This window comes from Nomascus leucogenys, chromosome 7b, assembly GCF_006542625.1.
Source record: "Nomascus leucogenys isolate Asia chromosome 7b, Asia_NLE_v1, whole genome shotgun sequence".
In the NCBI taxonomy this organism is placed as follows: domain Eukaryota; kingdom Metazoa; phylum Chordata; class Mammalia; order Primates; family Hylobatidae; genus Nomascus; species Nomascus leucogenys.
This window is the reverse complement of record NC_044387.1, coordinates 61,881,036-61,908,368: the sequence shown is the minus strand read 5'-3', so window position 1 is coordinate 61,908,368 and position 27,333 is coordinate 61,881,036. Positions and strand designations below refer to the sequence as shown.

The 27,333-nt window shown below is 39.3% G+C and overlaps 1 protein-coding gene across 1 annotated transcript in view; it reads left to right on the top strand.

Annotated features, from left to right (window-relative positions):
• Positions 1-27,333, top strand: part of RNF150 (ring finger protein 150) — a 285,174-nt gene that overhangs the window by 195,945 nt on the left and 61,896 nt on the right. The window contains exon 5 of the mRNA XM_003257744.3: positions 21,074-21,170. Coding sequence (XP_003257792.1) covers positions 21,074-21,170 — 97 coding nt within the window. The remainder of the gene's footprint in view (positions 1-21,073; positions 21,171-27,333) is intronic.

Genomic DNA, 27,333 nt, shown 5'->3' with positions numbered 1-27,333 from the left:
CAGTGTGGTAATTAGAATATGGTCAGAGGTAAGTAGGAAGCCAAGGACAGATCCCATGCCCTTTCATTTTTTTTTTTTTTAAACTAACAGAAAGAGAATGTGACACTCAAATTCCCTCAAAATTCTTGCATCTAGGGGAGGATGCCAGGCATGTGTAGTTGGGGAAACTCCCCAGGTGATTCTTATATAACCCTATTCCCTCTCCCTAATTGAAATTCACTGAGAAGTTGTCTGAATTCTTTTTAAATTGTTAAAATTAAATAAATTTAAATACTTTAATGAAATCAAATCTTTTTAAAGTCATGTAAAATCCATCCTCCTTCATTGACAACCTTTTTTAGTGTTTTTTTCATCTGTGTAAATGTCCCAAAAATAAAAATGAAATTATGTCTTGTTGGGAGACTCTTCATTTAGAAAGATTGGCTTTCAATATTCTTAGACACTTTAGGCCAGGCATGGTGGCTCACACCTGTAATCCTAGTGCTTTGGGAGGCCAAGACAGGAGGATCACTTGAGACCAAGATTTCAAGAACAGCCTGGGCAAAATAGCAAGACTCTGTCTCAACAAAAAAAAATTAAACATTAGCTGAACTTGGTGGTGCTCAGGACATAGTGGCACCCGCCTGTAATCCTGGCTACTCAGGAGGGTGAGGTGGGAGGATCCCTTGAGCCCAGGAGTTCAAGGTTATACTGAGCAATGATCACGCCACTACACTCCAGTGATCATGCCACTGCACTGGGCGACAGCGAGACCTTGTCTCAAAAAAAAAAAAAAAAATTCTTAGAGACTTTACAAGTAAAGTAGGAAAACATATACCACAAAGATATAAGACAATCACATATTCATGAAACAATGTAAACTTAAGGACTGTTTACTAGAACTACAAAAGAAACAAAAATTACTTCAGAGGAATGGCTTAATAATCCCAAAATGACGAAGAGATGACCAAAAAAGAAGTGACAGGATACTAAAATTGATGAATAAACTCCCAAGGGAAACAGACCTTGGTTGAAATGTCCATAGGCAAATTGATCATTAGGAAAACAGGCATTAGGGAAGTACATCCTGGTGGCCCCAGCCAAAGCCTTCAATTGTGATTCACTTTCCCTTAGTTTGTAGACACCTATATCTAAGACGAAATCATAAAAAGAGATAACTGAACATTTGGTACTTTCCTTCATATGAGGATTCGCTATGTAAGTTCTTTCTAGTTATTACATACACTTAGTATTTACTCAGTGATTTCCAGAAACACGGGCAGACAAATGCAGTATGTGAACTACAGAATGCCTCTTGGAGCAACAGCTTTTATCTCTGCAGTATTTTATTAAAGGTTTTATAAAGCCTCTTAGATATAAGCAAATAAAGTGCTTTCTTTTATTTTTTTCTTGAAGATTATTTAGATCCCTATGTGATTACTACTAATAAAAAAATTCAGAGCCAATTAAAGTTAAATATCTACATTTTTCTGAAAAATCAAGACATTTACAAATGTAAATTAAGAAAATCTGTTTTAAAAATTATATACATAGCATTACTTTAGCTCTACAATTCACACAGTATAAAATAGTTTATTTACTTAAAGCTCTGTCATGAATAAATTTCATGTTACTATATATATATATATATAATTGCTAGAGACTGCATAATATCCAAGTCATAGATGTACCACAATTTAATTTTCCATGGCCTTATTTGGGAACATTTTTGGCTGAGTTCAATTTTTATTTATGACAGATTGCATTGTTTTAGCAGTGTTTAGATTTTCATGATGTATTATTCCAGATCTCCTTTTATATTGTGATTTTTTGGAAATACTAACCAAAAAATAGCATTTTAATGTTTACCACAGAAAATAAAACCTTGGGGATTTTAATATACATTAGCCCTTGCTCTTGGCTAGTTTAGTTTGGCTTCAGGCTCCTCCTTGTTTAAATGATTATTTGATTCTTAGCTCATTCCTTGATTTTGTTTCATGTTCCTTACTGTCCATCTACTATTATTTCCATCCTATGAACCCTGCTTTAAATAACAAAATGCATTTAAGCATTTTCAAATACAGCTATAGTTAATTACTGTTTGATCTTATTCTAGTCACACATATCTATTCTGAATAGCTCATACATTTTTTCCATGCAGGTTTTAAAATCAAGATATTTTTATGCCTGTTGCTATTTTCTGCCAGACAGTTTGCACTAATGGATATTATCAAACAAATGCACTGGCGTTTGCTTTTTTCTACATAATTTTCTCTGGGGTATTATTAAGCCTTTGCTCCTATGAACTTTATAGACTCTCTTTCCCTTTATTTCCAGGCTGACTTATCCACAGACTTCTTTGCATCTTCTTGGCATAAAAACTGTTTCAAAAAATGTTCCAGTTTATCATCTGCCTTCACTCACACTTTTTTCTGTGGCCTCATAACTGCTGACATTCTTGGTGCCTCTCTTCACTATTGTTTTCATTTAGGATGTCTTTTCAAATTATACTCTTGTGCCACAACTTTTTCAAAATCATTTTATCACTTGTCTCTTTCTGAGACCCATGAACAAATTATGATGAATTATTAATAAATGCTTTCCTCTCTTTATTTGTCGTAGTGATTACTAAAGTTAAGTCATGCACATACACACCTACCATGTCTTCCCCTTCATCCTTTCTTCATCCAGTCCCTCTCTAGCACATGAAGGTGAGGCCCCCCAGAGTGAGCCTGGATGTGTACATCTACCATGAGGGACAAACCCCCCCTCAGCCCACAAAGCTGCTCAGCCTCAGACAGGTCTAACTTCTGTGGTCTGGATTTGATCCTAATACACCACTGAGACATTACTCAAGACACTTCGGTTTTGCTACCTCATACATATGCCAAAATATGCATTACACTATATATAAGGGGTGGTTTTTGTATCTAAGGTTAGTATTTGTGATTATGATTTTTAGCCACAAAAGATGTTTCATTTTATTATTGTCTCTTGCACAGAGAGTAAGTTAGCCTCTCTGATTATTCCATGGCCTTTATCACATGGTGTCCCTACCGTTCTTCAGGGATTATTCGTTTCAGCCTGTTTAGCTTCTCAATTTCAAACACACAGTGTCTCAGAAAGAATATGAATTCCTTAGGCAGGCCAAAAGTCCTTATTTGCCATTGGTTTAAACCAAAGCAATAGATACACCATTTCTCTACATTCCTATAAAATTCTCTCCTATCTCTAATTTATCCCTATAGCATTATCACCAATTAGGGAAGATACTAGTTTCTACTACTGTTTTTTTCCTTTGATTTTTGCAAACTCTCCTCCACAACTGAGGACAGATGTAAACCCTGTCTAGTAACAAGCACACCCTCTTGATAAACTTTTAGTACCTAAATGCTTCATTTGGAACAAGAAACATTTTGTAGCAACTGTGTGCTAGGAATAGTGGAAAGTCCCAGCCATGAGAAGACAAATGGCATGATGCATGTTCTAAAGGAAATAGTCTAGTGGGAGAGAAAGGAATTTAAATAAGTATTCATGATAGAGAATGGTATGTGTAACAATAATGACACAATGTATAAAAATTTTGGAGGAATTAATACCAGACACAAGGAAGTTAAGAAAGATTCCACAGAAAAAAAGTAATGTTTTCATATCTTCTAACAATAGTTTGTATTGTCCATTGCATCCTCATTCTAGAAAATTTGTAAAATGGGTAAATATTTAAATATCTATCTAACTCCTTCATGCAGGTAACTACTGATATCATTGTTATATATTGTCTTTTTATTTCTTATGCTTATTTTGCAACTTTAAGATACTATTGTCAATATCATTTACTATCCTGTTCTTTTCACATACACTGTAAGAATTTGCTAGAAATGGTATTAGATTATTGGGGGTCTTTTTTAGATTATTTGTGGCTCATTTTGACTTTTCTTTGGCCTTTGATACTATTGACAGAAGCTGATCAAGCTCTAAGGTGCATAAACCGACCAAAGACCCTGGGATGTTGGTGCTTATATAAAACTTACTCCTCAAAGGTCAGGGTCTTTTTCTGAACCAATCAGAATTTTCTACTGAGATAAAACAGGGAGGTGTCCTGGCCCCCTTTAGCTTATTTTATAATATCCTTTGATGAGTTGTTTGCATTTCACCATCCTGCCCCACTACAGAAGACAGAGAAAAGCAGCTTCTCATCTTTAAATGCTTAGTTTGATTATGTGGCGTGTAGGGGCAGCATGTCCTGCTGGGTTATTATTGTCAGAGTTGGATTACAGACAAAATTCTCTAAAACTCATGTTATCATCTTCGGTAGATGCTACCCAACTTTTAACTTGTTCATAAACAAATTACAAGTTTAGTATACGTAGTCCAAAAATCCAAATCCAAAATGCTCCATATCTGAAACCTTTTGAGCACCAGGATGGCCAAGGGAAATGCTCATTGGGGCGTTTTGAATTTTGGCTATTTGGATTAGGGATAATGCAAACATTCCAGAAACTGAAAAAAATTCGAAAACACTTCTGGCCCCAAGCATCCCCAAGCATTTTGGGTAAAGGATGTTCAACCTATACTGCATATAGTTCCATTTTGTAAATAATGTTCCCCAGAGGATACACCAAGGAGCGGTGTTGTCAGTGCCATCTGGACTTAAATGAGGTCTTATTTGGGAGTAGGGGGAGGTGGTTAAATCAAGTGAATACCTAACAACACCTATCATAAAATAGTTCTTGTGGAAAAGTGTTGCACTGCTGCTGTTTAACATCGGCACACTGAAGCAGATTCCAGCATTAGAGAGCAGCACTGCCTTCTCTGAGCAGCCTCTGAGGCGGGCTCCATCACTGGCTCTGCAGGCTCAGGTTTTGCAGGCCTCAGTCTTTACAGCAGAAGTTAGTTTCGCCTGAGCGAGGTTACCTGTTAGATCAGATAACCCTGGAGCTGTGAAGGGGTTGTGTGTATGTGTGGTGTTTGTTTTTCGTTTTTTGTTTTGTTTTGTTTTGTTTTTTTGTTTTGGTAAAATGTATATAACATAAAGTTTACCTTTTTAATCATATTTAAATATACAATTCAGTGACATTAAGTACATTCGCCTTGCTGTGAAACCATTACCACTCTTCATCTCTAGAATGTCTTATCCTCCAACATGAAACTCTGAATTCACTAAACAGCAATTCCTCATTCCCCTAGTCTGGAATTTTGTGTGCGTTTTATTTTTAATTTGAGCTTTACTTTTATTAACAGAAGAAAATGTCAATGAAGGAACTTAGATTTTGATTCAAGAATGCAATTAAAGTTGGCTAACTAGAAATTGGTATTTACACACTCAAAACCCTGACAAAGTGATAATTTTATATATTTATATTATTATTGCTATTGCTATTGTTATAATACTCAGATGATATTATTCTTGTCATTATCAATGGTACTATTCTGGTTTCTGTGACCATTGCTAACATTCCCACCGTTGCTTCTTCCCTGGCTTTCTGCAGTAGCCTTCTCACTAGTCTCCCTGCTTCTACTCGTGCTCTTTAATTATTCATTCTGGTAAGTCTATTTTTAATTGTCAAGCTAGATTAGCTGGCTTTAGTTACTTTTACAGCAAGTACAACTTCAAATTCATTAAGTTTAACAGAAGGGGGACTAAAAAATTATTCTTCAAGAAGATTAATTGGAATGTAATTAGGTCCTTCTGTTTTTCTAAATTGTACTCCTGAAACAAGGTAAATTCACAGGAAAACTAAAAACATGCACTATTTCATATTTGCTCCCTACAGGAGATTTGGGTTGGCTGTTGCAATTGCCACTGTTTTTATTGGAGATTACTCTAAGAAGCAATCTTAGCAAACTTGCTCTTGTGTCTCATTCGGATTTTGCACTCTGACTTCTTCGTGGGGACTCACCAGGATACTTCATGTGTGGAATAACTGTATTTCTCTCAAGCAAGGGGAATGTTTTTATATTGTAGATATTCAACTGTGTTCTGGATTTTTTCTGTTTGTTGACAGAAATCTAAGAGCCAAATTTGTGGCCTACCTATAGCCAAAAGGTGTTTTTAGCCCCATCTCTTACTCCGTTTTATGTCTCAGTTCTTATTATTTTTTTCTTCTTTTGCTTTTACAATGTATTTTTGGGTACTTGCATCTGCCAGTCACTTTTTTTTGAAGCAGGTGTACCCCAAAATTGGGGCTTAGCTCAGGAGGGTTCTTGGCTTCACTCAGAAAAGAATTCAAGAGCAAGCTGGCAGTGGCACAAAGCAAGTTCTATTACAGCCACAGTGTACAGCAAAATGGCTGCCCCATAGACAGAGCAGGGCTATCCCATAGGCAGAGTGGCCCAGAGTAGCACTCGTGGATTGCCAGCTAGCTAAATTTATACCCATTCTTAAACAGATGCTAAATAAGGGGTAGGTTATTCATGAACTTTCTGGAAAAGGAGCAGGGAGTTCTTGGAACTAGATAAGGTTATTTCCAGATCATTGCCATGGCATCATTTATAGACCATCAAGTAGAGGTTGCCCTTGTTGCTGGTCTTAGCTGGTTTTGGCCAGTTTCTTGGCTACATTCTGATTTGATCAGAAGGGTCTTGACCAAGACTCAGAAAACAAGTCTTGCTGATCTCCTACTTCATTTTCTAGAATAAACATGTGTTTTCCATGTCTTCCAAAAGTTTGTCAGCTTCATTTTTAATTAATATATAATATCCCATGTGCCATAATTTATTTGCCTAACTATTTTGGACACCTCAATTGTTATACACACACACACACACACACACACACACACACACACACACACTTTTTCTGCTATTATAAATAAGGCTGTGATAAGTAGTTCTATGTATAGACCTTATTTCACATTTTAGATTAGTTCCTTGTTTCTAAGGTTATAAATTTAAATTGCCAAATTATATTCCATAAAGTTGTATACAAGGAGCTTTCCAGACAGAGCTAAGAAGAACATTCCAAGCAAAGATAACTGTGGTGACCTGGAATTGTTAGAGTGTGGTGCTTGTGTTGGCTATGGGGCTGGAGAGGAGGCACCCCAGATCCTTCAGGGCCCAAATGTCTGGCTGAGGGGCCTGGATTATAACCAAGTGCTGGAGGACCCACTGTGAGGGGTTTGGTTTGTGCTTTATACACAACACACTGGCAGCAGTATGCAGCGTGGTTAAGAGGGATCTGCCTGGAGTCAGAGGGACCAGTGAGGAGACTATTGCAAAGTCCAGGTAGGAAATGCTGGAAGTCAGAATTGGAGCGCTGGCACTGTGACGTAGAGAGATAGACGTATTCAAGAGAGATTCAGGGGTAAACCAGATGACTCAAGGTTTGGAATAGTTGAAAATGGCTGCCTGTTTCTCAGGTAGGTAGCTGATGGATACATATGTATTTGTTTGCATTTAAAACATGCTCATGTCTTTCCATTTGAATTCTAAATAGAAAAAAAAATAGCAGCTTGCAAACTATCACTCAAAAGCCATAACACAAAAAACAGATTTCAAGCACTGAAAAGAATTTCATCACTCAAACACACACACACGCACACGCACGTACACACACGCACACACACGCACACAAACTCCACTTGAGGATCAGCCTTGGCTTATCTTTTTAAGCCTTTCTTCAGAGTTATCCAGCCCCAAAGCACTCTCACAACCCGGTCTCAGAAGCAAAGCTCCATTCTAAATAGATAACTGATTCTATTTGTAAACACTGTGTTACCCTTCCTCTCTCTCTTCTTTCCTTTTAGGAAATAAGTTTAAATTTCTGTATCAGTTCCAGAGCTCCTCTTTGTAATTTGGGACATAGAATATATTATACTGTTTACTTTTTTAAAAATTTGCAATGTAAGGCTATACTTTTACAAACACCAGAACATAACTAAAAGCCTTAGTGTTCAAAGAGATGAAGTGGAAATTTTTTAAACAGTTTCATATGAGACCAAAAATAAAAAAACAGAATAAATGGTTCCTGATACAGAGCAGTAATAGTGAAAGGAGAAATGAAGTTTGTTTGTATAAATTGTGGCAATAGATACCCTAACTTGCAAAGGGATTTCTAATGACATTTGAGTATCTGAGTCAGACAGAAGAACCTAAAAGGGATAGACCTGGAGACTTGGAAAAGGACTTTTTTGAGGGCTGCTGAAAAATCAAAACCCAAATATGGTCTACTAGTTTTAATGAATTAGTTGTTATTTTGTACCATGTGTCAAGAATTGACACAACATTCACAAATCATCCCTGTCTGTCTAACCAGACAGCTGCTTTCCTGTCTCAGTTAATGTGACTGATGTATATTTTTAACATGGACCTCATTATTAATTGACTCGTTAAGTACTATATTCCATGAACTCCTGTCCCCAAGGACAGATGGCATTTTTCCCCTGCCAGAGAAGCAGCACTGGGAGACATTTAGTGTAAAGCACGTGAGAAATAGTAAGGGAATCAATTGGTAAAGCTTTCTAAACAAGCACAGACTCTAAGGTTCAGAGTGACTTGCCTACCTCCTTAAAATTGATTTAGTAAGGTTTACTGAGCTAATGTAGGTGAGAGCACAGTGCCCACACCAAAAATGTCTTATTAACAGCATCTTGAGTCTGACAGGCCTTGGAAGGTTGTTTGTTCATTAGGTCCCAGAGAGCTTCCTTATCCTCATTGGACGGAAATGCCCCTGGTAGTTCATAGCCTCCTTGCTTCTCCCTAAACTCAGATATAGGATTCATATCTTGAATCCTTAATGACAACCGAGGCAAAATCAAAGTTGGACTCTGATATTCATTTGTGAAATTCCCTCTTTAGGGGGCTAGGGCAGCCTCTCATTCACTCTCTGTGCCAGGGATGACATGATCATGATAAATAGCATAACATGAGGAAGAATTATGTTAAAAAAAAAAAAAAGTGAACATCATTTTAGTATTTGAAAACTTAGTGTTACCATCAAGTTTTACTGAAATCACTGAAAAAAGACACTAGCCCCTTAACAGTTTTAAACCCAGGGATCAGTCCGATTTTAAGATGAGTCAAATGAATTGAATGTGTACACAGAAAATTCCAAGCTCTTTATGAGTTAAAAAAAAAATGTTTACAGAATGCTGTAATGTGATGAGGATTCCGATTATGAGTCCTATAACTCGTGAAGTCGAAAACAAAAGGGCACTTTCTAGCCAGACAGAAATGGCCTGTCCTGATTTTACCCTGCCGTGCCTGTTACATAGGCTTGATTAGGAACAGATTTTTTCCAAGTTCCTTTTTTTGGAAAAGAGCGACGGATATTAGCAGACTTTCATAGGATTTGACTTACTCTTTTATGTCCGTGTTATGAATTGGTCAATCTATTTATAGCTGTTTTCAAATGTGTTTTTTAAAAATAACTTTCAAGGTTTCACTGCTAATTGTGCAAAATGCTGAAAACAGAGAAAAGTATAAAGAAGTAAACAAAAATAATCTGACCACCCAGAAATAATCATTATTAATATTGGCATAGTTAATTTTTATAATATATATATAAATGTATGTTTTTAAACACTGTAGAGTCGAGCAATTAATATTGTTTTTCTTCTACTTTCTCATTCAACAATAAAAAGCATTTTTTAAAAACTTTAGAAATTATTTTAAATTTTTTGGCTGGGTGCGGTGGCTCATGCCTGTAATCCCAGCACTTTGGGAGGCCAAGGCGGGCAGATCACTTAAGGTCAGGAGTTCAAGACAGGCCTGGCCAACATGATGAAACCCTGTCTCTACTAAAAATACAAAAATTAGATGGGCGTTGTGCCGGGTGCCTGTAATCCCAGCTAACTGGGAAGTTGAGGCAAGAGAATCGCTTGAACCTGGGTAGTGGAGGTTGCAGTGAGCCGAGATCGCACCATTGCACTCCAGCTCGGACAAACAGAGCAAGACTCTGTCTCAAACAAACAAAAAGAAATTATTTAAAATTTTTTAGTAGTTGCATAATGGTTCATTTTTAGAGTTTATTTAACTACCCTCCAACATTGTTCAGCATTTAAATTGCTTCCAGTTTTTCATCATTATAAAATCATGAGGTTAGTTGTTTATAAATTTATTCTGTATTTATCCCTTCAGATACATTCCTAAAAGTGAACCTACTAGATTGAAAGGAATTTTAAAGGATCTTGAAAAATTTTATCCAGTTGCTTTCCTGAAAGGTGGTAATGATTGACACCTCATTAGCAGTATGTGAGAGTGTTAATGCTAGCATTCTCTCAGAACCATGGAGTAGTAAATTTTTAAAGCATCTTTCTCATCTGATAGCCAAATATAAAGTTAATTTAAATTCCCATATGTTTGATTTCTTTGATATATTACTATTGACTAACACAAGTTCTTTTTATATCATATCATATTTAATATAAATTATCATTGATTGTAAGATATTTCCTAATTTTAGATAGGTTAAAATGGAATGAAGAATGATATGGCCTAGAATTGATAAAATGTGATACTATTTTTAACATTTTGTTTTAGTGTTTTTGGTGAATCATTTTTTATTAAGTATTTTTATTTTTTATGATGCTTTTTAATTAACAATTTAAAATTTATGCTATAAAATTAATGAATTTGTGTTCTTATCTCTTCCTCCTTACTCTAATCCTTCCCTATCAAGAAATAAGGTAACTGATCAATTAACTACTCTTTTCAAATTTATGTGAAAATTTATGCTGGTGTATGACATCTCACTCAAATAGTTTATAAAAACTATTTTTTAAACCCATTTTTCCAAGAACATAATTTTAAATACTTGGCCAAATTAAAAGTTATGCAGTGTAGTAGGAGTTTAAAATAGCACAACAACTTTGGAAATTTGTTTGACAGTTTCCACTAAGGTTAAATACACCCTACCTTGTGACCTAGCAATTCCGTTCTTGGATATATACCTGAGAGAAATGAATGCATATATTAACAGAAAGACTGATACAAGAGTGGCCATAGCACATTTAGTCATAATAGCCAAAAAATTAGGACAGTACAGATGTCTAACAATGGAAAAACCTGCAAACAAATTGGGGTACACCCATACAATGGAATACTACTGAGCAATAAAAAACAAACTATTGATGTACACCAAGGCACAGATGAATCTGAAAACCATTATTTTGAATTTAAAAAGCTAGACAAAAAAGAATACGTACTTTATGATTCCATTTGAAATTCAATAACAGGAAAAACTAATATATGGTGTCAGCCGTTAGAATGATGGTTACATGGCAGAGAGTGGGTGTTGACTGGTAAGGGGCACAGGAGGACTTTGTGGGGTGACAGGATGGTGTATCTCTTCATCTGGGTGGTATGTACGTAAACATATACACACTTAAGAAATCATCAAGCTCACTTAAGGTTTATGCATTTTGCGGTACATTATACCTTCATTTAAAGTAATGGAAAAAAACTTAAGTACCAAAGAAGCAATGCAATAGAATTTAAAAAACAATAGTTCACTCTACACATTAGTAAAAATTACACAGTATTTCTAAGTTTGAAGTTTGCTAAGTGTTTTCTTATCATTTTTCTTTGATTACTTCAGATTTTTATGTGTGCAACATTATATGTGTAAAAGATATTACTTAATTAAGGGAATAAAGGAAGGGAACATGAAAGAGATGGCAGTGCTGTAAATGATGTTTTTCAACACAGCAAATGCCGCCTTAGGACAGAAGTCTTGCACTGTAATAACCTCGTTAAATATGGCATTCTGACTTCAAATGTCCTGATCCCCAGTTATATTAATCAAGTAGACACACGGGATGAATGCCAACTAGCTTTGCTGCCCCAGCCAAACGATATAATTAGACCAGAGTCAAGTTCTAAGCACAGAGCCTCCCTCTGCCAGAAACCCAGGGAGCGAGACACATTATAAAATGAGGGTCCTGCAATTCCTCCCAGCTTGCGTTCCCAAAGTAAAAATTTCTTCCATTGTAGTTTAAAGAGAAATTGATGTTAGTAGCAACAGGATCTGATATAGTTTCTTTGTTTTTTTAAGTTGTTGGTTTTTCTTTCATGCTATAAATCTAACACAATGCAGAGCTGTGTGGAATAAATGGTTCTTTATTGTAATACTTTAACTTTCAAAAGCACTCTACTCTTCACAAAGCACTTTTGCATATAATGTCTAATTTTAGCTCAGACCAGCCTGTAATATAGATAGGACAGATATCAATGATTGCCCCTTTATTTTGTTAAAAGAAAACTTTAACTCAAGTTGCTCCCAGGGCCCAAAGTAAAGCCAGGTTTTCTGACTTCCGGGCCAGCGCTGTATCACTGGCTGTGGAGTTGACACCACAGCCACACTTATCCCTGCTCACTGCTCGAGGAGGATGCCCTGCTGTACTTTCATACCTCTGGGGATATGGTTTTGGCTAAAAATCTGCTTCAGAAACCCCCTCTCACTCTAAGCAAAATGTCTAAGCACCTCAAGGAAACTAAATCAAATTTAGCCAAGTTTTAAGAATTTTACTTCCTCTGTATGTTCTCTGGATATTACTTTCCAAACTTGTTACTGTGAGCCTGAAAAGAAAGCAGGCTTTTCATAGAAGGACAGTGCTTGTGCGGTGAGCAGCAATTTACTTTATTGCATTTTTTTTCTTTTTTGCTCTATCACATGAAACTGCTATCATATTTGCTCGCCAAAACAAAGTTGTTATGTTTATAACTACAGCCAGAATATGGTTGCTACTCGTTCTATGTTACAGCTCTTTTTCCCGTTTGTTTGTTTTCTTTTTTAAAAAATGATGTTTTTAGGCTGGGCACAGTAGCTCACACCTGTAATTCCAGCACTCTGGGAGGCCACAGTGGTGGATCACCTGAGATCAGGAGTTCCAGACCAGCCTGGCCACCATGGCAAAACCCTGTCTCTACAAAAATACAAAAATTCGTCGGGCGTGGTTGTGTGTGCCTATAGTCCCAGCTACTTGGGAGGCTAATGTGGGAGAAACACTTGAACCTGGGAGGCGGAGGTGGCAGTGAGCTGAGATCATGCCACTGCACTGTCCAGCCTGGGCAACAGAGCGAGACTCTGTCCAAAATAAATAAATTTTAAAAATAAATAAATATGATGTTTTAAAATAATTGGCCCAACCATTTCAGATCAAGCCCATTAGCAGAATTTTCCCCACAGTGTGGCACTAGGTCAGTGGGATTGAGGATATGGTAGGATGAGACTGGTGTCTACTTATTTGACTTAATCAACACCACATAGCAAGTGGTGACTAGATCATCCCCATTAGAAGGACTTCCTGTATAGGAGACACAGAAAGATGGAAAAGTACAGAAGGAAATAACTTAATGATGTGAAGTTCACCATCACAAGGAACAGGGAAAAGCATGGCTCAGGTCCATGATTATTTTCTTCACCATTCATACCTCTTTCCTAGATTATTTCAGAATGTTGATTTAGAGTCATATTTTCCAACTTCATTTTGTGTTCGTCCACTTAACATAGCCTACATTTCAACCCATACATATCATAATACAGGTTGAGTATCCTTTAACCCAAAATGCCTGGGACCAGAAGTGTTTCGCATCTCGAATTCTGGAATATTTGCATTATAGTTACCAGTAACCACCCCTCATGTGGAAATCCAAAATCCAGAATGCTGCAGTGAGCATTTCCTTTGAGCACCATTTTGGCACTCAAAATTTTCCAGATTTTAGAGCATTTCAGAGTTTGGATTTTCAGAGGAGGGAAACTCAACTTGTGCTTCTATATGTTGATTTATGTAAATCCCTTCTTTTTGAATGTCTTTCCTCCACTGTAAACGCTTCAAACTTCTTCCCATGCTTCAGGCTGTACAAAAGGCCTTACCATATCCCATAGCTTTTTAATTTCCTCACAAACTTCTCCGTTCGCTGAATTCAGTAGCAGTTTTATTTGTATTTATGACCTGTCACTGTGCATGTTGTACCAACATCATTTAAAATAGTTAATATTACTATTATCCCCTGAACACTTACTAACGAAGCACTTTACAAACAAGCATTTAACCTTTACAACAGCCCCATAAGTTATTTTACTAGTCAGGATAGGTGAAGCTTTGATGCAGTAACAACAACAAACCCAACTCTCAGTGGCTTAACACAGCAAGGATATCTCTCACTCATGCTTTGTGTCCACTGTGTGTCAGCAGAGGGTATCTTCTCATGGCAGTCAGGCTGACAAAGCAGTCACTATCTCAAATATTGTTAATTGATAGGTCAAGAATTAAATGCCATGACCTGAAGTGAAATCTGTCATTTCTCTTTATAATTTATCTGCCAGAATTAGTCACATGGCCATAGCCACCACCAGGAGAGCTTGTCATCTCCCCATATGCTGGAGAGATGGAGAGCTGACATACTGGATGACAGTATTGGGTGCCTCAGGTAGGTGCTGTTGTTATCCTGATTTTATCAGTGAAGAAACTAAGGCTCAGAGAGGCTAAGCTGGAGCAAAGAAATACACTGGGAAAGAATAAAGGTTTGAATACCTCCAACTACCCGCCTTACCTGTGACAGCTTGAGGATGGGGTGAGGAGTATAGAGTGGGTAAAAACACTGACTGTCAGTTGGAGTTTGAATCCTAGCTCTGCAGCAGACTAGCTCTTCAGATAATTTAATGAGCTTCAGCCTTCTCTTCCGTAAGACAGAAATAATAATTTCTATTTCATAGGGCTTTTGTGATTTAATTATGTATGTAACATGCCTGGTACATAGTAGGGATACAATAACTGGTAGATACTGTCAGCATTCATTAATTACTGACATGAATGTCAATGTTCATTAATTTAAAATTCACTCTTTATTGACAGTTTTGCAAATAAGATTCAGAGGCTCTGCAGAAACATTTCGGGTATGCATAGAAGTACTAGGTATCTTTTTAAAATAGTTCTTGTTGCCTGGGAGTATGGGATTCTCAGGCACCTGAGTGATACACATTTTTTAATAACCACTTCACTAAGGAGAATGAGACAGCTTGCATTGGTGCCAAAGGAAAACCACAGGGTCCTAATCTCACTTGCAGGGTGTTAGGGTCCAATGGTGTTTACAAAAGTGAATGAGATGGAAAACACAGAACAGCCTTTTCTCTCTCCAGCTGGGGAAAAAAAATGTCATTAAATTGGGGAGGGAATCACACACATAGGTGAAAGAACAGCAGAAAACAAGAATCAATAGATGTGGAAATTAGTTTAGCTTGGTTTGTCATTACTGCCAAAAAGTGTGAGAACTTATTATTCATCATCATCTCTGCATCATTATGCAGTTGTCTGCATCCTCTTTTGTCGGGTGTTTGAAGAACTCTTTTTAAAATGTTTGCTTCCCTTTGGTGAATGAGGAAAGAAAAGTTTTGGCCAACTCTTTGTTGTATTTCCAATTTGTCGGGATTGTTAAGAGATGGATTATCTTGTCTTCTGTGTGTCCTTTCTCACTCAGCACTTGTTAAACCATGGGAAGGTTCACTGCTATCCTGTGAATCCTGCAAAAAAGATGAGATGGACTTTGCCTTGGAGATGTTTACCAACTGGTGCATTTCACAAAACTCCAGATCCTTTCCCTATGCTTTTGTTTGTTTATTTAGTCTGTTAACTTTTACTTTTCTTTCCACTTAGGAGAAAAAATACTGCTTTCCAATCCCAATTATAAGGATAAAGTTTTCATATTTGATGATCAATATGGTACCAAAAAGAAATGATTGTGAATTAATAATAAGCCTGACTGCCCTATGTGGCATTTCAGCAGTTTTTCTTTTTTGCCCTTAGTTCTCCTTCTGATTTTTTTAAAATTTGTAGTTATTTGCTTTCCGTGTTAGGAAGGTTACACAAAAGAGTAGAAATAATAATAATCACATAATATCTTTAAAATAAGATGTAATACAATGCTATTAATAAGATTTATGGTAGTTTACAATTAAGGAGTACCAGGACTTACCTTTTAAGCTTTGTGAGTATTATTTATTCTCTTCCCCCACCCCTTCTCTCTCCCCACACCCCAAACACACACACACAGGCTCATTCACTCACGAAGCCCATACCTATAAGACAAAATTTCACTGATGAGGAGCTGAATCTTACAGAGCTAAGGTAACCTGCCTAGAACAATTAAAAAATAATAATAATAAAGACCCAGCAGATCCAGGAGTGCAACCTTTCCACGGCCTTTCCATTGTCATTAACAGTGAATCGCTAAATGACTGTGGTGCTGCCTTGAAGGGCAGGGCCTTGTCTTATTCATCTTTGTACCCAGCTCTCAGCACAGAACAGAATGGAACACGGGGGTGACGTAACCAGTGCTATATTTTAGGAAGATAAATCTGGCAACAATGAGTGGGATGAAGAGAACAAGAAAAGACTGGCAGTGTGGAGAGCAGTTTTGATGCCATTGAAGTGATACAGAGAAAGAGATGATGAGCCAATGCAGGAGGGAGCCGCACTGAGAGAAGAAAAGTCCCGAATGTGACAGATTCAGGAAGAGTGCATGAATGAGACTTGACCATGTGGAGGCAGGGAGGCGTGCTAGGTCCTTGGGTAAATAAATATCTGTTCATGCAGCAAATGTTTCTTGAGCATCAGCTGTGTGTCGGGAACTGTTCTAGGTCCCGGAGATGCAACAGCGAATTGAGCAAACCAGAATTTTATTCTCCTACAGCTTGTGTCCTAATTGGAGGGATATGTTGGTCAGGATTCTCCAGAGAAGCAGAACCAGCAAGAGATATGTAGAAATGGAGATATAGATACAGGTAGAGATTTCAAGGAATTGGCTTATGTGATTGTAAGATCTGGCAAGCCTGAAGTCTGCAGGACAGGCCTATAAGCCAGAAACTCTTGGCAGGAGCTGATGCTATAGTCTTAAGCAGAATTTCCTCTCAGAGAAACCTCAGGGTTGGTTGGTTGGTTGGCTTTGAGGCAGAGTCTTGCTCTGTCACCCAGGCAGGAGTGCAGTGGTGTGATCTCAGCTCACTGCAACCTCCACCTCCCAGGTTCAAGCAATTCTCCCATGTCAGCCTCCCAAGTAGCTGGAATTACAGGCACACACCACCACGCCCAGCTAGTTTTTGCATTTTTAGTAGAGACAGGGTTTCGCCACGTTGGCCAGCCTAGTCTCAAACTCCTGAACTCAAGTGATTTGCCTGCCGCCTGCCTTGGCCTCCCAAAATGCTGGGATTACAGGCATGAGCCACCATGCCCAGCCAAAACCTCAGTTTTGCTCTTAAGATTGTTCAAATGATTGCATAAGGCCCACCCAGATTGTTGAGGATAATCCCCTTTATTTAAGGTCAACTGATTGTAGATATTAACCACATCTACAAAATGCCTTCATACCAACATCTTGACTTGTGTCAATTGAATAACCGTACTACAGCCTTGCCAAACTGACACATAAAAACTAAGCATCCAGGCCGGGCACGGTGGCTCACGCCTGTAATCCCATTACTTTGAGAGGCCAAGGCAGGCGGATCACGAGGTCAGGAGATGGAGACCATCCTGGCCAACACGATGAAACCCCGTCTCTACTAAAAATACAGAAAATTAGCCAGGTGTGGTGGTGGGTGCCTGTAGTCCCAGCTACTCTGGAGGCTGAGGCAGGAGAATGGCGTGAATCCAGGAGGCAGAGCTTGCAGTGAGCCGAGATCGCGCCACTGCACTCCAGCCTGAGCGACAGAGCAAGACTTCACCTCAAAAAATAAAAATAAAAAAAAAACAAACCAAAAAAAACTAAGCATCCAGAGGAGGTGTAAGAATGACAAGTGCTGCATATGTGACATATACATATGTAACAAACCTGCACGTTGTGCACATGTACCCTAAAACTTAAAGTCTAATAATAATAAAATAAAAAAAAAAGAATGACCAGTGCATAGAGAGAAATAACTGAGGGTGTTTGGGAACAACGACCAGTGTCTGTGGATCAGAGACTCCGGGGAAGGCTTTTCTGCTGTAGTAAATACTTCTCCATCCTACAGACAGGCCACTGAGACTTAGGGATATTAATCATCTTATTTGAGTGCTAAAATTGCTAATGAATGGCCCTGCTGTCATTCTGACTCAGCCTATGTGCAGAAAACAGCAGAGCCCTGCCTCCAGGGAGTGGTCAAAGGACCAGAGTGTTTGCCTTTTTCCCAGGAGCAACACCAGTTGGTGAGCAAGTTCAGATTAGGAACTTGAGCATCAACTGTGTGCCAGGAACTGGGGATGCCAGGGATGCAACAGTGAATCAAGCAAACAAGGATTTTGCTCTCATAGAGAGCAAATCCTCCACTCTAATTGGAGGATATATTGGTCAGGAGTCTACAGAGAATTAGAACCAGCAGGAAATATGTAGGAATAGAAACAAAGATACAGGGCCGGGCACGGTGGCTCACGCCTGTAATCCCAGCACTTTGGGAGGCCAAGGCAGGTGGATCACAAGGTCAGGAGATCGAGACCATCCTGGCTAACACGGTGAAACCCCGTCTCTATTAAAAATACAAAAAAAATAGCCGGGCGTGGTGGCGGGCGCCTGTAGTCCCAGCTACTCGGGAGGCTGAGGCAGGAGAATGGCATGAACCCAGGAGGCGGAGTTGTAGTGAGCCGAGATCGCGCCACTGCACTCCAGTCTGGGTAACAGAGCGAGACTCCATCTCAAAAAAAGAAAAAGAAATAAAGATATAGGGCATAGATCCTGAACATAGGGAGGTCAAAATTGCTTTTTGGAAGTGCAAGGAAAGGAATGGCTTTATCCAGCTTGGGTGCCAGATACCCCCTTCTCCTTGCTCCCCCTCCCTCCCTGAGCTCTTGCATGAGCCATTCCCCCTTCTTCCACCTCCCCTTCCCCTCTATGTAAACCGTGACCCACATAGCCCTTAGGTTTCACCTTTGTCACTTTGTTAGGGAGCCCTTCCCTGAACACCCCAAGTAGGATAAATCTCCCAGTTATAAGCACCTCCTCGCCAAGCTCCCTTTTATTCTAATGTAGTACTTAACACTATTGTCACTAAGTACTTTATTTCTGTATTATTTTATTAATGTCTGCCTCTCCTGCTGTGCTTCCTGAGGGAAGGAGCCAAATCATCATTGTGCTGATCCTCTCTGTTAAGCACAGTTCTTAGTATATACTACTTGTTGCATGAATGCACAGATAAAGGAGTGAATGGATGAGTGAATGAAATATACTCCTTCCAGGTAGTATGTATTAGTCTGTTCTCACACTGCTATAAAGAAATACCTGAGACTGGGTAATTTATAAAGAAAATAGAGTTAGGCCAGGCCTGGTGGCTCATGCCTATAATCCCAGCACTTTGAGAGGCTGAGGTGGGCAGATCACTTAAGGTCAGGAGTTCAGGACCAGCCCAGCCAACATGGCAAAACCCCATCTCTACTGAAAATACAAAAACTAGCCAGGCTTGGTGGTGGGCACCTGTAATCCCAGCTACTTGGGAGGCTGAAGTACAAGAATCACTTGAACCCGGGAGGTGGAGGTTGAAGTGAGCTGAGATTGCACCACTGCACTCCAGCCTGGGCAGCACAGCAAAACTCCATCTCAAAAAAAAAAAAAAAAAACACAAGAGGTTTAATTGGCTCACAGTTCCATACACTATAGGAAGCATGATGCTGGCATCTGCTGAGCTTCTGGGGAGGCCTCAAGAAACTTACAATCATGGCAGAAGGCAAAGAGGGAGCCAGTACTTGACAAGGCTGGAGCAGAAGGAAGCAGGGTGGGGAGGTGCCACACACTTTTAAACGACAAGATCTCATGAGAAATCACTGTCACAAGAACAGCACCAAGAGGGAAATCTGCCTCCATGATCCAATCACCTCCCACCAGGTCCCACCTCCAAACTGGAGATTACAATTCAACATGATATTTGGGCAGGGACACAGACCCAAACCATATCATAGTAAATCTGCAGGGCATCTTCAACAATAATCTGGAAACATAATAACACATCCTTGTTGCTACAGTCCTTTTTTCTAATCCCCAATCTGATCATATCCTCTATGCAGCCAATCTCATCTCTGGCATTGGAGTTCTTCTAATTTCAGTTTAAAAGGTAGCAATTCCTTGAACTCTTCTCTAATTTGGAGACACTTTTTAAGCATTTGAGCCCAGCACCCTCTAACACAAAGCAAATGAGGTTTCTGGAACTATTAGAACAAAAGGAGGTGCAAGTGAGAGAACAGAGTAGAAATATTCAAGAACATTGCTCCATTGCAGAGGGGTGACAGGCAGGGAGTACAGAAAGAGAGTCAGGCATGCATGGAATGTCCCGAGGAAGTCCTCAGCCTTAAAACAGATAGTTCTTTCTCTTCTTGCCCCAGGCAGAAAATTCTGACTACTTCTGCCTGTGGTCTGGAGTCTTGGGAGTTAGAAGAAAAGCTTCTGACTCAAGGAGTTCCTGACATCTCTGAGTGGACTCTTTCAAGCCAAGTTCAGAGAAAGTTCAGTTAGGAAGCCCCTCCTGTAGCCACCAAATGCCCCTTCTGCCATGAAGATAAAAGCTAATAATGACTGGCACATGGGAATGACCATGTAGTTGAGTGAATCAACTGCGCAGATATGACGGCTACCCACGTGAAACCCCAGAGCCTTTTACTCTGGCTTTTGATTTGACAACCAGAAGCCACAACAACTTAAAATGGCATTGATGTTACTGAATGCTTCCAGGAGCTCTTTTGCCCTTTTGTGTTAGATCCCAAATATTAATGGAAATCAGCCTTTACTTTGCAGTTTTCTACTGACTGTGGGAAAAGAAATTCTGCATATTTTTTTAAAGTAGCATCAATCAAGTCATCGTACACGGTGTGTACAAGTTTCCCCACTTGCATTATTTTCATTAGAGCTTCTTCCTATTGAGAACAAGAAAAATCTCTCAGTTTCTGCATTCTGTACATTTTCTGAAACTTGGAAAACTCCATTGCAAATTATATAGGACAGTCTTGGGATCCAGACAGATTTTGACTGTAACACCACAGGGTATAACAGGAAACACTTTGACCCACAAGTTAGGGATGGAGGTTTGAGTGTTGGCTCTGCCACTGAGCAATTGTGTGACCTTGGACGAGTCCCTGGGCCATGGTGGACTAGGTAGTCTCTGCAGTTACTGCCGCTCTAAGATGTATGGTTCTCATTGCAGGCATCTTTTCCACAAGTCCTGTGTTGACCCCTGGCTTCTAGACCATCGTACCTGTCCCATGTGCAAGATGAACATTCTTAAAGCCCTAGGGATCCCGGTAAGCACAGCACAGCCTACAGAATCATAATGTCTGTCTTTCTGCGTTGCCTTCAAAGCAGGGAGAAAACATTATACTTGGATGTTCTGTGTCCCCTCAGTCACACATAGCAGTCACATCATCTTACAAGGCTCCAAGAGAACTCCTATGTCTGAAAGCATTTCTCCCCTCACTTTTTCTCTGAGGACATCCCAACCTTTCACCATGTCCATTGTATTTGTCTGTGAGTCAAGGTATCACTTGTGCAGCTCATCGGCTTCTCTTCTGGGCTGCAGCGTGGGAGGGCAGGTGGGACGGCAGCAGATACACCCCGGGCCAGTTGCACACTGAGCACCTCTTGCATCATCGTCACCCTTGTTTGGCCATCAGGGAGATCCGTAAGCCACACTTTGCCCCACGATCACCTGGCTTTCAGAGGGAGCAAGCACCTTCCGGCAATGGGAGGGGAGGACAGAGGCTGAAAGTCAGGCTCAAAGCCTCAGCTAAACTCAGATCTCTGTAGAGACTTTGAGTGAACAGGAAACCAGAGCCAGAGCTACTTAATGCTAGCACTTAGTTCTTAATTTAACGGGTTCCCCCAGTTGACTCCCCCAGAGACTAAACGTTTTCTAAAGTTTAGTCTCTCCCTTGTACAAAGAGAATCAGCCAGCTGGCTTGATGCTCCAGGGAGACTTTCCCAGAACTGTATCAGGTGAAGCCTGCAAACTGGTGGGTGGTGAGACACCAGCTGCTATGTGTTCTCACCTCTCAGCAATGAGGGCAGGAAGCAAGGCAGGCCACCAAATCCAAGGACTACACTGAGAGATGTGAGAAACCATACGGTGCTGTGTAGAAGTCAGACAAACGAAATGCAGATACCAGCTCCCCCTCAGCCCCTCCGCTTTGCTGCCACCTGCCTATTGTCACTCCTCACTGCTAATGGCAGAGAATAAAGAGAATGTTAATAGTCCCAAGATGTTACTGAAGAAGGATCAGATCCCGTATCAGAGGTTTACTTTAATGCCAAAGGACTCATTATCTTAGGAATATCAGAGTGGCTCTGGTGGAGAAGGCACACCCGAAGCATTATGAGGACAGGCATTGGCTGAACTTTCTACCCTGTGCCAGCTGCCTCCATGCCTGCTGTATGATTTGCATGGTTGATACTCTGAGCACAAATCAACTTGTGTGACTATACCTTTGAGCTAGATTTTAAAGATGATGCATTAAATTTTCAGACCAGTTATAAATGCATAATGCATTCATGATGAAAATCAATTACAGGGAACATGAAACATCAGTAAAAACCCAACAGCTCTACCAGATACTGGTGACTTAGAAAGCTGAGCTCAGTTTTTGCACTGTTCACATTTCTGTCTGTAACTGAGTCTTTCCGGGGAGGGGGAAATGTGTGTATGTGTGTCTGTGGTCTCCAAAATCTTTAGAATCCTCACAGTTCTCACAATGAAACAGAGACAGTTGCATCCTTTGATGTGTTCCTATCGTTCAGGATATTTTTAGAGATATTAAGTGCCAATCCCACTGCTCTCTGGTCAGGAAATGTAACCTAACAAACATCCATCGTTCAATTTTGTACTAAAGAGTATTTGACTCCAGATTTTTTCAATGGAGGTATAAGGTCTGCAGAAGCTACTTGTAAATAAGTTGCAAATATTGCTATTAATTATTTTTAGAAGAATTATTGGGTGGCCTTTTCTCTTATTTCCAAGATGAATAACATTTTAACTTTTAGCATTTGGGCATTCTGGCCATGGTTTGATGCCTACTAAGTCTGGATAGGATTTTACTTAGCACAATGAACTGTCAGAAAAATAAACATCTTTTGGATTTGGTAAAGATTTTTTTTTAATTATACTTTAAGTTTTAGGATACATGTGCACAACGTGCAGGTTTGTTACATATGTATACATGTGCCATGTTGGTGTGCTGCACCCATTAACTCGTCATTTAGCATTGGGTATATCTCCTAATGCTATCCCTCCCACCTACCCCCACCCCACAACAGGCCCCGGAGTGTGATGTTCCCCTTCCTGTGTCCATGTGTTCTCATGGTTCAATTCCCACCTATGAGTGAGAACACGTGGTGTTTGGTTTTTTGTCCTTGGGATAGTTTGCTGAGAATGATGGTTTCCAGCTTCATCCATGTCCCTACAAAGGACATGAACTCATCATTTTTTATGGCTGCATAGTATTCCATGGTGTATATGTGCCACATTTTCTTAATCCAGTCTATTGTTGTTGGACATTTCGGTTGGTTCCAAGTCTTTGCTATTGTGAATAGTGCCGCAATAAACATACGTGTGCATGTGTATTTATAGCAGCATGATTTATAATCCTTTGGGTATATACGCAGTAATGGGATGGCTGGGTCAAATGGTATTTCTAGTTCTAGATCCCTGAGGAATCACCACACCGACTTCCACAATGGTTGAACTAGTTTACAGTCCCTGCAACAGTATAAAAGTGTTCCTATTTCTCCATATCCTCTCCAGCACCTGTTGTTTCCTGACTTTTTAATGATCACCATTCTAACTGGTGTGAGATGGTATCTCATTGTGGTTTTGATTTGCATTTCTCTGATGGCCAGTGATGATGAGCATTTTTTCATGTGTCTGTTGCCTGCATAAATGTCTTCTTTTGAGAAGTGTCTGTTCATGTCCTTTGCCCACTTTTTGATGGGGTTGTTTTTTTCTTGTAAATTTGAGTTCATTGTAGATTCTGGATATTAGCCCTTTGTCAGATGAGTAGATTGCAAAAATTTTCTCCCATTCTGTAGGTTGCCTGTTCACTCTGATGGTAGTTTCTTTTGCTGTGCAGAAGCTCTTTAGTTTAATTAGATCCCATTTGTCAATTTTGGCTTTTGTTGCCATTGCTTTTGGTGTTTTAGACATGAAGTCCTTGCCCATGCCTATGTCCTGAATGCTATTGCCTAGGTTTTCTTCTAGAGTTTTTATGGTTTTAGGTCTAATATGTAAGTCTTTAATCCATCTTGAATTAATTTTTGAATAAGGTGTAAGGAAGGGATCCAGTTTCAGCTTTCTACATATGGCTAGCCAGTTTTCCCAGCACCATTTATTAAATATGGAATCCTTTCCCCATTGCTTCTTTTTGTCAGGTTTGTCAAAGATCAGATGGTTGTAGATATGTGGCATTATTTCTGAGGGCTCTGTTCTGTTCCATTGTTCTATATCTCTGTTTCGGTACCAGTACCATGCTGTTTTGGTTACTGTAGCCTTGTAGTATAGTTTGAAGTCAGGTAGCATGATGCCTCCAGCTTTGTTTTTTTGGCTCAGGATTGACTTGGTGATGCAGGCTCTTTTTTGGTTCCATGTGAACTTTAATTTTTTCCATTTCTGTGAAGAAAGTCATTGGTAGCTTGATGGGGATGGCATTGAATCTATAAATTACCTTGGGCAGTATGGCCATTTTCATGATATTGATTCTTCCAACCCATGAGCATGGAATGTTCTTCCATTTGTTTGTATCCTCTTTTATTTCATTGAGCAGTGGTTTGTAGTTCTCCTTGAAGAGGTCCTTCACATCCCTTGTAAGTTGGATTCCTAGGTATTTTATTCTCTTTGAAGCAATTGTGAATGGGAGTTCACTCACGATTTGACTCTCTGTTTGTCTGTTATTGGTGTATAAGAATGCTTGTGATTTTTGCGCATTGATTTTGTATCCTGAGACTTTGCCGAAGTTGCTTATCAGCTTAAGGAGATTTTGGGCTGAGACAGTGGGGTTTTCTAGATATACAGTCATGTCATCTGCAGACAGGGACAATTTGACTTCCTCTTTTCCTAATTGAATGCCCTTTATTTCCTTCTCCTACCTGACTGCCCTGGCCAGAACTTCCAACACTATGTTGAATAGGAGTGGTGAAAGAGGGCAGCCCTGTCTTGTGCCAGTTTTCAAAGGGAATGCTTCCAGTTTTTGCCCATTCAGTATGATATTGGCTGTGGGTTTGTCACAGAGAGTTCTTATTATTTTGAGATACATCCCATCAATACCTAATTTATTGAGAGTTTTTAGCATGAAGGGTTGAATTTTGTCAAAGGCCTTTTCTGCATCTATTGAGATAATCATGTGGTTTTTGTCTTTGGTTCTGTTCATATGCTGGATTACGTTTATTGATTTGTGTATGTTCAACCAGCCTTGCATCCCAAGGATGAAGCCCACTTGATCATGGTGGATAAGCTTTTTGATGTGTTGCTGGATTTGGTTTGCCAGTATTTTATTGAGGATTTTTGCATCAATGTTCATCAAGGATATTGGTCTAAAATTCTCTTTTTTGGTTGTGTCTCTGCCAGGCTTTGGTATCAGGATGATGCTGGCCTCATAAAATGAATTAGGGAGGGTTCCCTCTTTTTCTGTTGATTGGAATAGTTTCAAAAGGAATGGTACCAGCTCCTCCTTGTACCTCTGGTAGAATTCGGCTGTGAATCCATCTGGTCCTGGACTTTTTTTGGTTGGTAAGCTATTAATTATTGCCTCAATTTCAGAGCCTGTTATTGGTCTATTCAGAGATTCAACTTCTTCCTGATTTAGTCTTGGGAGAGTGTATGTGTCGAGGAATTTATCCATTTCTTCTAGATTTTCTAGTTTATTTGCGTAGAGGTGTTTGTAGTATTCTCTGATGGTAGTGTGTATTTCTGTGGAATCGGTGGTGATATCCCCTTTATCATTTTTTATTGCGTCTATTTGATTCTCCTCTCTTTTCTTCATTAGTCTTGCTAGCGGTCTATCAATTTTGTTGATCTTTTCAGAAAACCAGCTCCTGGATTCATTGATTTTTTGAAGGGTTTTTTGTGTCTCTATCTCCTTCAGTTCTGCTCTGATCTTAGTTATTTCTTGCCTTCTGCTAGCTTTTGAATGTGTTTGCTCTTGCTTCTCTAGTTCTTTTAATTGTGATGTTAGGGTGTCAATTTTAGATCTTTCCTGCTTTCTCTTGTGGGCATTTAGTGCTATAAATTTCCCTCTAAACACTGCTTTGAATGTGTCCCAGAGATTCTGGCATGTTGTGTCTTTGTTCTCGTTGGATTCAAAGAACATCTTTATTTCTGCTTTCATTTTGTTATGTACCCAGTAGTCATTCAGGAGCAGGTTGTTCAGTTTCCATGTAGTTGAACTGTTTTGAGTGAGTTTCTTAATCCTGAGTTCTAGTTTGATTGCACTATGGTCTGAGAGACAGTTTATTATAATTTCTGTTCTTTTACATTTGCTGAAGAGTGTTTTACTTCCAACTATGTGGTCAGTTTTGGAATAGGTGTAGTGCGGTGCTGAAAAGAATGTATATTCTGTTGATTTGGGATGGAGAGTTCTGTAGATGTCTATCAGGTCTGCTTGGTGCAGAGCTGAGTTCAATTCCTGGGTATCCTTGTTAACTTTCTGTCTCATTGATCTGTGTAATGTTGACAGTGGGGTGTTAAAATCTCCCATTATTATTGTGTGGGAGTCTAAGTCTCTTTGTAGGTCACTCAGGACTTGCTTTATGAATCTGGGTGCTCCTGTATTGGGTGCATATATATTTAGGATAGTTAGTTGTTCTTGTTGAATTGATCCCTTCACCATTATGTAATGGCCTTCTTTGTCTCTTTTGATCTTTTTTGGTTTAAAGTCTGTTTTATCAGAGACTAGGATTGCAACCCCTGCCTTTTTTTGTTTTCCATTTGCTTGGTAGATCTTCCTCCATCCCTTTATTTTGAGCCTATGTGTGTCTCTGCACATGAGATGGGTTTCCTGAATACAGCACACTGATGGGTCTTGACTCTTTATCCAATTTGCCAGTCTGTGCCTTTTAATTGGAGCATTTAGCCCATTTACATTTAAGGTTAGTATTGTTATGTGTGAATTTGATCCTGTCATTATGATGTTAGCTGGTTATTTTGCTCGTTAGTTGATGCAGTCTCTCCCTAGCCTCGATGGTCTTTACAAATTTGCCATGTTTTTGCAGTGGCTGGTACCAGTTGTTCCTTTCCATGTTTAGTGCTTCTTTCAGGAGCTCTTTTAGGGCAGGCCTGGTGGTGACAAAATACAGCATTTGCTTGTCTGTAAAGTATTTTATTTCTCCTTCACTTATGAAGCTTAGTTTGGCTGGATATGAAATTCTGGGTTGAAAATTCTTTTCTTTAAGAATGTTGAATATTGGCCCCCACTCTATTCTGGC